This window comes from Stegostoma tigrinum, chromosome 4, assembly GCF_030684315.1.
Source record: "Stegostoma tigrinum isolate sSteTig4 chromosome 4, sSteTig4.hap1, whole genome shotgun sequence".
NCBI lineage: Eukaryota > Metazoa > Chordata > Chondrichthyes > Orectolobiformes > Stegostomatidae > Stegostoma > Stegostoma tigrinum.
In genome coordinates, this window is record NC_081357.1 from 25,858,180 (window position 1) to 25,871,886 (window position 13,707).

The window sequence follows — 13,707 nt, forward strand, 5'->3', positions numbered from 1 at the left end:
GACTGAGGTCTGTGACCAATGGTGTGTCACAGGGATAGGTGCTGGGTCCACTGCTACACTTATAGAAATAGTTTGGACATGAATATAGGAGATAGCATTAGTAAGTTTGCAGATGACATCAATGTAGGTCGTGTAGTGGACAATAAACGAGATTAGTTCAGAATAGAACATGACCTTGATCAGATGGGCCAATGGGGTGAGGAGTGGCAGATGGAGTTTAATTTTGATAAATGTGAGATGTTGAATTTGGTAAGATAAACCAGGACAAGACTTATACAAATAATGGCTTGGGCCTGGAGAATGTTGCCAAACAAAGAGACTTAGGGGTACAAGTGCATTGTTCCTTGAAAGTGCAGTCTCAGGTAGACAGGTTGATGAAGAAGGCATTTGTCTTGCTTTCATGGATCAGGATATTGGGTATAGGAGTTGGGACATTGTGTTGCAGCAATATTGGACATTTGTGAGGCCACTTTTAGAATACAGTGTACAATTCTGGTCGCCCTTCTGTCGAAAAGATGCCACTAAACTTGAAAGAATGCAGAAGAGATTTACAAAAATGTTGCTGGGATCAGAGAGTTTAAGCTAAAGGGAGAGTCTGAGTAATCTAGGGCTTTTACCCCTCAATATCAGAGACTGAGGAGTAACCTTACAGAGGTACATAAAATCATAAGCAGCATGGATACGATGAAAAGCCAAGCTCTTTTTCCTAGGGTTGGGGAGTCCAAAATGAAAGGGCATAGGTTTGAGGTGAGAGGGGAAATGTTTGAAAAGGATCTATGGACTAACATTTTCACACAGAGGGTGGTATATGTATGAAAGAACCTCCCAGAGTTGATAGGGGAGGAGGGTACAATTAAAACATTTAAAAGGCATCTGGATGGGTATATGAATAATAAGGGTTTAGAGGGATATGGGCCAAATTCTGGCTAGATCAAATTATGCTATCAGGTTAGTGCAGCCGACTTGGACCAAAAGGTCTGTTTCCTTGCTATATGATTCTAAGACTCTCTGATTGAGGGAATGGAATAAATGGCAGACAAAACTATATTCAGAATGTACAGATGAATACATTTTCTACTTATTTACAGTGTTAAAAACACATTTACTTCCAACTACAATAGCCCTAACTCTCTCATCCATTTTATATATGGAACTACTGGCCTGAATCCTAAATTTATACCCTTGTAGTTTTTTCAGTTTCAAGTCAATCAGTGAAGACTGTAAAAATGCACCGTGTGAAGAACAGGGTATGTTTGACATCAGCTTCTGGATTTCCAGGTTTAATTATGTTTGTGTGAATGCTGTAAATTACTGTAGGCTTAATCCAATCGTAATAGTGAATGCTGATAGCATCATCATTATTGTTCCAGAAAAATACAACCCAGAAGTAGTGAAACTGTGATTGAAAACTGTATTGTAGTGGTATTATTGGTTACACTCGTATGTGGAATCAATAAAAACATACATCATTTATTATGGGCAGTGGGGTGTAACAGATATTTTTGACACTCATTTAACCATGTCGTTCAAAGTAAAGACTTTGCTCTAAACAAACTTTGCTTTAGAATCAATCTGTTCAAAGATCTTATGACATACATCTCAAGCAGGAGAGACTTGATTCAGGGCTTCTGGCTCAGAAGCAGATACACTACTACTGCACCACAAGACCACTGTTCTACTGTTAGGAAATGGATAAGTGCCCAAGATTCCTAAACCAAGAAGTCATCCTATTGGCCTCTTCAGGAAGGTTTGAAATGGCTGAATCGTGTTGCAGAAGCTTGGAATTTAAGGATCCAGTGTTCAAGGGGGAGAAATGGCTGACTGACGATAACAAGGTGTAGAGCTGGATGAACACAGCAGGCCAAGCAGCATCAGAGGAGCAGGAAAGCTGACATTTCGGGCCTAGACCCTTCTTCAGAAATCTAGGCCCAAAACGTCAGCCTTCCTGCTCCTCTAATGCTGCTGGGCCTGCTGTGTTCATCCAGCTCTACACCTTGTTATCTCAGAATCTCCAACATCTGCAGTTCCTACTGTCACTGGCTGACTGATGAGTTCTTTTTATGTTTAGTGTTGTTCAGCTTTCTAAAGCTGGAATCCAAAACAACTGGGTTGTCATTAATCTGGAATATAATTGCAAATTTGAAACACAAATCAAGTAATACAGCTTTTTCAGCCTCTGGATCATCAAATACACAAGTAGAGTCTATCTAGTTTGGGCCAGATATAAAGAGCTTTAGTGTTCCATCAGAACAAGCTGCCTTTACAGCTAAGGCAATACTGTTATATGTGGGTGTAAGGTGGTGGACCTATAGAATCTGAATGGAACACAGATGTGTTAGCAGTACAATATGAGTTAGCTGGAGCCACAGAGTTCCATTCAGATTTAACATTTTAAAAATGGCCTGCATTAAGCCATGAATTACTGGAGGGATTGTTGACTACAAAAGTTGGAATTAAATGGTTAACTCAACAACCATCAGAAAACTTCAAGTTTTTGCTCCAATCATTTCTTTACTCAGAGGGAAGTGAATCTTTGGAATTCTTTGCCCCAGGATGGTCAATTACGCCTAAGGCTGAGATTGGTACATTTCTACGTATTAAGTGCATCAAGGGATATGAAGATGGTGGAGAAAAATTGTGTTAATATAGAAGATCTGCTGTGGTTACATTTGATAAGGCATGTGGTGAGTTTGCAGAGGAATAAAGACCAGTTAAGCAAGTGAACAATAGCTTAAGAGATGGAATATAATGTGGGAAAATGTAAGGTTATGCAATTTTGGCAGAAAGGACAAGAGGAGCTGAATATTATTTAAATAGAGGAAGACTGCAGAAAGCTACAGAACAGAGATGTTGGTGAGTCCTTGTATATATCACAAAAAAACTAGCATTCAAGTTCAGCAGATCATCGGGAAAGCAAATGGAATGTTGGCCTTTATTTCAAAGAGAATGGAGAATTAAGGTAGGGAGGCTTTGCCAAAATTATATAAAACAGTAGCCTGACTGCAGCTGGAATACTGTAAACAGTTTTGGATCCATTATCTGAGGAAAGATATACTGGCATTGGAGGCGGTCCAGAAAAGGTTTACGATACTGGAATTGGAGTTGTATTATGATAGAGGTTGAGTAAGTTGGGCCTGTATTCATTAGCCTATAGAAGATTGTGAGGTAACTTTATTGAAACAAAGAAGATTCTTAGGGAATTTGACAGAGTTGTTTCCCCATGTGGAAGAGTCTAGGTCTTAGGCATAATTTCAAGAATAAGAGGACACACATTTAACCATTTAATTTAAGACAGAAATAAGGCGACATTTCTTCTCTCACAAGGTAGTGAATCAGTGGAATTCTTGACCACAGAGGGCTGTCGAGGCTGGGTCATTAACTATATTCAAGATTGATACAGAAAGATTTTTAATCAGTAAGGGAGTCAAGGGTTATGGGAAAAAGGCAAGAAAATGATATTGAGGATTAGCAGATCAGCCACAATCTCGTTGAATGGCAGAGTAGAGTCGATCTGCTGAATATTTATAGAACATAGAATGTTACAGCACAGTACAGGCCCTTCGGCCCTCGATGTTGTGCTGACCTGTCATACCGATCTGAAGCCCATCTAACCTATACTATTCCATGTACGTCCATATGCTTATCCAATGACAACTTAAATGTACCTAAAGTTGGCGAATCTACAGGCAAAGTGTTCCATTCCCTTACTACTCTCTGAGTAAAGAAACCACCTCTAACATCTGTCCTATATCTTTCACCCCTCAATTTAAAGCTATGCCCCTTCGTGCTCGCCATCACCATCCTAGGAAAAAGGCTCTCCCTATCCACCGTATCTAACCCTCTGATTATTTTATATGTTTCAATTAAGTCACCTCTCAACCTTCTTCTCTCTAATGAAAACAGCCTCAAGTCCCTCAGCCTTTCCCCATAAGACCTTCCCTCCATACCAGGCAACATCCTAGTAAATCTCCTCTGCACCCTTTCCAAAGCTTCCACATCCTTCTTATAATGCGGTGACCAGAACTGTACGCAATACTCCAAGTGCGGCCGCACCAGAGTTTTGTACAGCTTCACCATAACCTCTTGGTTCCGGAACTCAGTCCCGCTATTAAGAAAAGCTAAAACACTGTATGCCTTCTTAATAGCCCTGTCAACCTGGGTGGCAACTTTCAATGACCTGTGTACATGGACACCGAGACCTCTGTGCCCATCTACACTACCAAGAATCTTACCATTAGCCCAGTACTTTGCCTTCCGGTTACTCCTACCAAAGTGCATCACCTCACACTTGTCTGCATTAAACTCCATTTGCCACCTCTCAGCCCAGCTCTGCAGCTTATCTATGTCTCTCTGCAACTTACAGCATCCTTTGCCACTATCCACAACTCCACCGACCTTAGTGTCGTCTGCAAATTTACTAACCCATCCTTCTACGCCCTCATCCACGTCATTTATAAAAATGACAAATAGCAGTGGACCCAACACCGACCTTTGCGGTACACCACTAGTAACTGGTCTCCAGGATGAACATTTCCCATCAACTCCCACCCTCTGTCTTCTTTCAGCAAGCCAATTTCTGATCCAAACCGCCATATCTCCCACAATTCCATTCCTCCGCATTTTGTACAATAGCCTACTGTGGGGAACCTTATCAAACGCCTTGCTGAAATCCATATGCACCACATCAACCGGTTTCCTCTCATCTACCTGTTTGATCACCTTCTCAAAGAACTCAATAAGGTTTGTGAGGCACGACCTTCCCTTCACAAAACCGTGCTGACTATCCCTAATAAATTTATTCTTTTCTAGATGATTATAAATCCTATCCCTTATAACCTTTTCCAACACTTTACCAACAACTGAGGTAAGGCTCACTGGTCTATAATTACCAGGGTTGTCTCTACTCCCCTTCTTGAACAGGTGAACCACATTTGCTATCCTCCAGTTGTCTGGCACTATTCGTGTAGACAATGACGAGTTAAAGATCAATGCCGAAGACTTGGCAATCTCCTCCCTGGCTTCCCAGAGGATCCTAGGATAAATCCCATCCGGCCCAGGGGACTTATCTACCTTCACCCTCTGTAGGATTTCTAATACCTCTTCCTTGTGAACCTCAATCCCACCTAGTCTGCTCGTTTGTCTTCTGGAATAGTAATGCAGGTTCAAAGGGCTGAATAATCCAGTTTCTGTTTTTTTAATTTCTTATCAACATTATGTGCATACATAAACAGGATGATTCTTACCCATGTAAATCTACCTTTAATAAACTGTACTTCAGGAAAAATGATGAGTATTCTTTTGCTGTTATGACTATTGCTCTAAGGTGGTTACCAACTTGCCCTGATTGTTTAGGAGATCTATTAGAATAGAATAGAATCCAATCCCTGCAGTGTGGGGTCAGGCCCTTCGGCCCAACAAGTCCACATTGACTCTCAGTGCACCTCACCCAGACCCGTTACCTTTTCCCTGTCACCCATCTACACATCCCTGAACGCTGTGGGCAATTTAGCATGGCCAATCCACTTAGCCTGCACATCTTTGGACTGTGGGAGGAAACCGGAGCACCTGGAGGAAATGCATACTAACATGGGGAGAATGTGCTAACTCCACACACAGAGTCACTTGAAGGTTGAATTGAACCCAGGTCCCTGGCACTGTGAGGCATTTCTAACCACTGTGCCACCAATGGACTTGAATGCCAAAGTCCCTCTGTACATTAATGCTGATAAGGGTCCTGCCATTGACTGTACACTTTCCCATAACATTTGATCTCCCGAACTGCAGCACCTCACACCCTTCCGGATTAAACTCCATCAGTCATTTTTCCACCCATATCTGCAAATAATGTATATCACATGGTATCCTTTGACAACCTTCTATATGATCCACAATTCCTCTGATCTTTGTATCATCTGCAAACATATTAGCCTACCCATCTACATTTTCACCTAAGTCATTAAAATATATCACAAACAGCAAAGGTCTGACTACAGATACCTGCAGAACACCAATTGTCACACTTGTCCAGGCTCAGAAACACCTTCCATCACGACCCTCTGTGTTCTATGAACAAGCCGATTCTGAATCCACGCAGCCAAGTCACTGTGGATCCCATGTATTTTGATCTTCTACATACCATTTGGGACCTTGTCAAAAGCCTTACTAGAATCCACATAGACAACATCCACTCTTCCATTCTCATTGATCACCTTTGATACCTCCTCAAAAACCTCAATCAAGTTAGGAAGACACGACCTGCCCTATACAAAGCTAGGCTGACTGTTCATATTTGTTATTAGATTAGATTACCTACAGTGTGGAAACAGGTCCTTCGGCCCAACAAGTCCGTGCTGCCCCTTGAAGCATCCCACCCAGACCCATCCCCCTATAACCCACACATCCCTGAACACTATGGGCAATTTAGCATGGCCAATCCACCTAACCTGCACATCTTTGGACTGTGGGAGGAAACCGGAGCACCCGGAGGAAACCCACACAGACACGGGGAGGACGTGCAAACTCCACACAGTCGCCCGAGGCTGGAATCGAACCCGGGTCCCTGGTGCTGTGAGGCTGCAGTGCTAACCACTGAGCCACTGTGCCGCGTTTAGTCCCTAACATAAATCTTATCCCTAAGAATTCTCTCCAGTAGCTTCCCAATTACCAATGTGAGACTCACTGGTGTATAGTGTGCTGGATTATTCCTCTTCCCCTTCTTGAACCTATTTTCTTGTCCATCAGGACATCCCCAATGGCTATTGAGGATGCCATGATCTTGGTCAAGATCGCAGTAATCTTGCCTCTTTCAATAACATGGTGTAGATAGTATTGGGCCCAGGGGACTTATCCACCCTAATGTTCTTCAAGAAACCCAACACCACTTCTTTCTTGATCTCATATCTGAGAATGTTGCATGGAATGAAGAGTCTCAGTTATGAAGTTACATTTGACACGCTACGTCTGCTTTACTTGGAGCAGAGAAGGCACATTGAGGGTTAGGAATAGGATTACGAAAGGCATTGACAGGTTAGAACTTGAGAATCTTTTTCCCATTGTGGATTTTTCAAAGGCCAAAGGGCATTCTTATAAGTTGAGGATATATGGGAGGGCTGATTGGCTAAACTTGTTGATGATACTTGACATGCTGCATGACCTTGGATGAGCCTTATTAACATTCCTTCATGGGCCAAAGACAGCACCTACAACTTGTTTTTTTGTAGCTGTGTTTTGTCTTCTCTATATCTGCTTTCTTTGTGATTACTTAGGCTATATCATTTATCCTCAGGTTATACCTATTGTTTGTGTTACAGTGGCTAAGAGATTCGTCAGTGAGTTTGGAATTCTACGTATTTCAGCAGGAGAAGCTGTTCGCACCATTCTGGCCACTCAGAAGAAAACTGAACTGGCTACTCACATTTTGAAACATCTGCAAAAGGGATTGGTAGTACCAGATGAATTTGTTATAAAATGTATTGAACTCATCCTAATGGATGTCATATGCAACACAAGAGGGTATGTTTCAATTATTTTTAAATTCTCTTCATCTATCTAAAAAAATCTTTCTTCTGTTGTCACGTTTTTGTATTAACAGTTGCATTAAACATTAAAAGCTCCATGTCAACTTGCTCTGTTATAAAGTTATTACCCTAGATGGGGCTGTCCAAACTTTTCCTCAAAGGCTGAAATATTAAATTATGTTTCTCAGGTGCAACAGTTCTAAAATGACAAGTAAGAAATGTACAATACTTCTAGTTAAAGATAAACAAGAGGTTTCCTTTACCTCTGGGTAGGGATGAACAAACAATTTGTACATAGCACCTTTCACAACCACTACATCTGTCAAAGCACTTTACAATTGATGAAATGTTTGAAGTACAGTCACTGTTGTAATGAAGGCAAATTGCACACAGCATGCACCCATAAATGACAGTGTGACACCTGCTTCTGCTGGAGGTCCTGGCACAAATACTTGAGCTGTCCTCTGTCACCATTGCCATCTACATCTGGATATTCTGTTACACAAATATCCCATGATATTTTTAATAGCTATAAATCTACCAGATAATTTATTTCTGTGACAACAATTGAGGGCTAATTATTGGCCAGTACACTAGGGGTAGCTCCACTGCTTCTCATGCCACGGAATCTTTTACGACTATAGGGCTGTGCTTTAACATCTCATCTAAAAGGTGACACCCCTAACAGTGTAATACACTTCCAGTATTGAGCTAATATGTTAGCCTAGATTGTTAAACTTCAGTCTTGGAGAAGGACTTATACCTCCAAAATGCAACCATCTTACTACATGAGCTATGGCTGATACAAGCAATTCAAGGTAACAAAAAGGACAATGCAACTAGTGCTGTCACAGTCAACACTCAGGGAATCTAGATCCTGATGGCCATTTCTAGTCCTGACTACTGTCCAAAGACCTTCTAACCAAAACCTGACCAAAGTCTTGATCTGAGTATCTTTACCACTATCACCACAACATACCCCCTCCATTCCACCCCACACCCCTTTTAAGTGACTTTATGCTTCACCTAGTATATCAGTAGCGTATTATCATCTTGGATGAAACTTTCTGGTTAAGCACAATGAATTAAGTTAATTGTCTCTACAAATTTTAATTTTACAGATTTGTCCTAGATGGTTATCCAGTGACCAGACATCAAATAAATCTCATGAACAATTGTAAAATAATACCTGTTAAAATTATAGAACTTCAAGCAGATATAAAAGAGATTTTGAAAAGAGGTCTCACTGACAGCAAGTCACCAGACAGGTAACAAGCCATACATGCTTCAGACACGCAAAGTACCTGTGACTATTCATATGAATGTAACCATAAACGTTAGATTAGGATAGAGTATTTGAAACATACGAAATAAGAACAGGAATAAGCTGTTCAGTGGCTTGCCCTGCTCCACCATTCAAATAGATAATGACTAATATTCTATGTCAACTCCATTTTACCACATTATTTCCAAATGACATGAGATTGAATACATGGAAGACCCAAAGATCATGACGCAGAGATTTGTAATTCCATTGGCATCCAGTCATTGTTAACCTGAAGGGAAATTAAGGTTAACCAAGAAAGACACATTTTGGACATTATACCTGTGATTCACATCTGCTTGAGGAATCAGTTCTCCTTCTTCCCATGAGGCCTGCTTCTCCCAAAGACACCGTTTCCTCCAGAGAGAGCCTATTTGACTGCCCAGATGCTGTGCCCAATGCCTCTTTCTTAGTCACCATCTGCTTCTGCTGGAGGTCCTGGCACAAATACTTGAGCTGTCCTCTCTCACCATTGCCATCTACCTCTGGACATTCTATTACAAAGATATCCCTTGATATTTTTAATACCTATAAATCTACCAACCTCAATCTTATAAATACTCAATTACTAAGCTTTCTCAGCCCTTTGGATCAAAATTCCAAAGATTTGCCACACTCTCATGACAAGTTTCCTCATCATTTTCATCTTAAATGTCTTAAATAGCTTCTATTCCCCCAATTCCAGGTGTCCCGGCCAGAGGAAACAGCCTTCTTCCATCTACACTGTCATGCTCTGTAAGAATTTTCTGTGTTCACTGAGATCAGTCTTCTGGTCTGAAATTTTCAATCTAAAACCTGTTATTTCTAATACCTGTTGTTATTTCCTAACTGGTCTGAACTAACTCCCTTCTTCAGGAGAACTAACCCATCATTCATCCAGGCCTTGTGCAAACGAAAACTCACAGCCATTCCTATCTGTAGGCGTTTTTCAAGCAAAAAATAAATTCTTGACTCCTCCAAACAACACGCAAGCCATGCCTATTCAACAAACATCACCACTCCAAGAGGGTCCCAGTTACCTTTTGTAGGACACATATTGGTTCGAAATCAAGGCTCCAGGAAGACTGAGAAGTTCATTATTAATCCCTCTCATACACATAGATCACAACAAACATGCTACATGTTCAAAATCCAAACCCTAAAATAAATGTTATAAATGTACAGAAATCACACACCCACAACACAATAATTCTATCCTTATTTCTAAATGTGCAGTAATCACATCATTTTAAATAGATTATAGACTTTTCCCTGCTACTGATGTCATGTTATCAGATCTGAAATTCCCCATTTGCTTTAAATAGTGGGATTATATTTGTTACCTTACCATCTATAGGAATTGTTTCACAACCTGTATAATTTTGGAAGATGACCACCAACGCATCTGTTGTCTCAACTGCTAACTCTTTCCATATTCCTGATTGTCGACATTGGTTCAGGAAGATTTATTAATTTTCAGTTTGTGAATTTGTCCAGTGTTACTTTTTTCATGAATACTAATTTATTTTAGTTCTTCTTTCTCACTGGTTTCTTGTATTTCCATTGCTTATGGGAGGTTTTATGTACCTTCCTCTGCAAGGATAGACAAAGTATTTGTTAGTACGTCAGCCATTTTCTTATTCCTCACTATGAATTTACATCTTTCTGCCTGCAGTGAGCCTGTGTTTGTCTAGGTTATTTTTTTCCTTCTGACATACCTACTGAAGCTTTTACAGTGCACTTTGATGTTTCTTACTAATTTGCTTTTATATTTTATTTTCTCTTTCTTTATCAGTTCATTAAATTTGCTGTAGATCAATATTCAGTGTTTAAATGCTCGTTTTTGCCTATCTGCCATGATAGCTTTTAATGTAGCTTCCGAATCTACCGCAGCCAAATGTTCCCCGATCCCTTCATACTTTGCTTTGTTAGATTAACTCCTGATTTCAGATTGAACTATGTCACTTTCAAACATAATGTGAAATTCTGTTATATTATGGCCACTCTTCCTTGGAGGATCCTTTATAATAAGATTCATAATCAATTCATTCTTAATGTACAAAAATTGTTGAGTTATAGAGTACCTTATATTACCATCTCTGTATGGTGATGTATAAACAATTTCTACCAGTGTTATCTACTTGCAGTTCCTTAGCTCCATCCAAACTGATTTTGGGACTTGATCTTTCAATTGAAGATCCTCTCTCACTAATATACTTTTTGCTGATATTGTTTCACTGTAACTGTTACTAATAATGCTGAAACTGAGTTCGAAACCTTCTGGATTATATCTATTTTCATCTATTTGTGTCATCAATTTATCTGCCTTGTTGTGAATGCTTTGTGCATTCAGATAAAATTACTTTAATTCTGTATTTTTTTGTTACCTTTGCAACCCCATGGCCCAATCTACTGGCACATTCCGTCCCTTTCTGCCATGCTTAGATTGTCAATTCCCTTTTTGCTACCTTATTGCCTTGCTTGTCCTGTCTCTTTAATAACATTTTTCCACATTGATTTCTCAGCCCTATTATTTGATTCATAACCATCTTTACCACCTCATTTTATAAATTGACAGAACACCAGTCCTAGCATGGTTCAGGTGCACCTCCCAGCTCCCCATATCTGGTGCCAGTGTTCCATGAAACAGATCTTTCAGTTTACATTTAACTCTGTAATCTTATTTACTCTTCTCCAAATTGCGCACAGGTTGGGTAATAATCCAGAAATTATTACCTTGGAGTTTCAGCTTTTTAAATTTAACTCCTAGTTGCTTATCCTGTATACTCAGAACATGTTTCTGAATCCTATCTGTATCATTGGCACATAAGAAGATGTTGACAACTTGATCCTCGGACACACTGTAAGTTTCTGTCCAGCCCAGAGCAGATGTCCCATACCTTGACACCAGACAAGCAGCATAGCCTTCTGAATTCTTGCTTTTGGCTACTGAGAACTGTGTCTATCCCCCCTCACTATACTGTCCATTACTATCACTGCATTCCTATTCACTCACCCCTTAAGTCTGTATAGCTTTCTATACCTGGCTGCCATGGTCAGTTCACTCATCCACCCTACACGACCCACTTCTGTCTCTACAGGCTGCAGGAATCTTGAAACCGTTGGACAGTTGCAAGGTCTCAGGCTCCTCCTTGATCTCATATCATCCCCAATTGTAGCTATGCCACCTTGTTCCTAACCTTGAACTAAACCAAATGACACAATCTTCAGCACTGTGACTGCCCTCTTGGAGTGCCTGGATAACTATCCTTCTTATGATATGTCACAGAGTCTGCAGTATGGTCTCCAACACAATAACTCTGAACAAGACATTTGTTCAATTGCAGAAACTTGGTGTAAATGCATTTACCGTGGATCACATGAGCCCCTTTGTTCTGGAGTTGCTGCACATCCCCCTCATGCTATCTTATTATTTTTATAATTCTTAATATTTGAATAAATATTCTATTTATCCTGACTGAAATTCACTTGTTAAAGTACTTATCTGGGGAGATAATTTTCAGAGCATTGTGACACCACACTGAATTACATCCACAGCCTTATTAATCCATGCTATATTTACATTACTACCTTTGATTTAATTTCCTGTGGAACATCTAGAAAAGAGCTCTGCCTCTATTAGGGAAAAAGAAACTGGAGATATCTGAGTAAAAGACAAGAAACTTGTAGGATCTTTATGGATGATTTGTTTGATCAGAGTATCAAACTCATTGTTGCATTTAAACACCAGAATTTAAATATCATACCCATAGAAATGTTTCCATTCATTTCACAGAATTTCGCAAAATGATTCCATATGTACAACTTCACTTGGGACAGATACCAAATGGGTCTGGGCTATCAATGCATACAATGTCCTATGAAAGACAAACAAAGCTTTTAAGTCAGATTTTGGAATGCTACTCACCACAGTGCAGCCTCATTTTCTGTTGGTTACTCAATTTTAAAAGTAGATCTGACCAATTTTCAGTAACATCAATTTTAATCATATTTTAACATTAATGTTTTGCCTCATACGCATGGTGTGTTACATTCCTTTTCATCTTGCTTGACAGGACTTATCCACTCCATGACAGTTCTCAAATTCTGACTGTTCGAAACTCATCGTATATTCATGAGATTAGTGCTATCTGGAAATATTATCAAGTGGAGCATCAAAATTGGCACATTATTTATGCACTGCGCAGCAAATGGTGGGTGTGGGAAAACGTGCTAGAAATTGTTAAAACTAGTGTGAAACTGATTGAACTATATCTGCAAAGAATACAAGAAGGTAAGTTTGAACTTTAAAAAGAATTTTAATAATAATTTAAATATTCTAATATTCAAACAGTCATCTCATTGTATAGGACTTGAGAATTGCTTTAAAAGAGGTATTTTGATAAAGATTTTCGTCTTGTACCTACAGGATAATTTGCAAGAAATATTAAAGTAAAAAGTCAACAATTGTTAAGTAGTATGAGAGGAGTGTGCTGCTTGGGGACTGTGAATGGTAGAGGCATTCCATGGAGAGTGCACTAGTTAATGATGACTGGCAGTAAACATCCAAGCTTTATTTAAATTTTTGATCAAGTGAGCTGACTCTGACTGATCAAGGCATTGTCCTGAGAAATGAACTAGCTAAATAATCCTAAGTATTCAAAACATTACACTGACTACCAACTTAGAACTATCAGTGATAATGGGAACTGCAGATGCTGGAGAATCCAAGATAATAAAATGTGAGGCTGGATGAACACAGCAGGCCCAGAACTATCAGTTGGGCTTGCAGAACATATATATATATATATATGTTTATACACAGGACAGGCAGAAAGAACATGCTCAAACACTACACCTGTTTAAAAACAACAGAAGAGGTGACAG

General features: G+C 39.7%; 1 protein-coding gene across 2 annotated transcripts in view; it reads left to right on the top strand.

Annotated features, from left to right (window-relative positions):
* Positions 1-13,707, top strand: part of ak9 (adenylate kinase 9) — a 298,446-nt gene that overhangs the window by 232,631 nt on the left and 52,108 nt on the right. For both annotated transcript variants that reach the window (XM_059645225.1, XM_059645227.1), the window contains exons 31-33: positions 7,311-7,512; positions 8,639-8,785; positions 12,897-13,114. In XM_059645225.1, the coding sequence (XP_059501208.1) occupies positions 7,311-7,512; positions 8,639-8,785; positions 12,897-13,114 (567 nt within the window). The remainder of the gene's footprint in view (positions 1-7,310; positions 7,513-8,638; positions 8,786-12,896; positions 13,115-13,707) is intronic.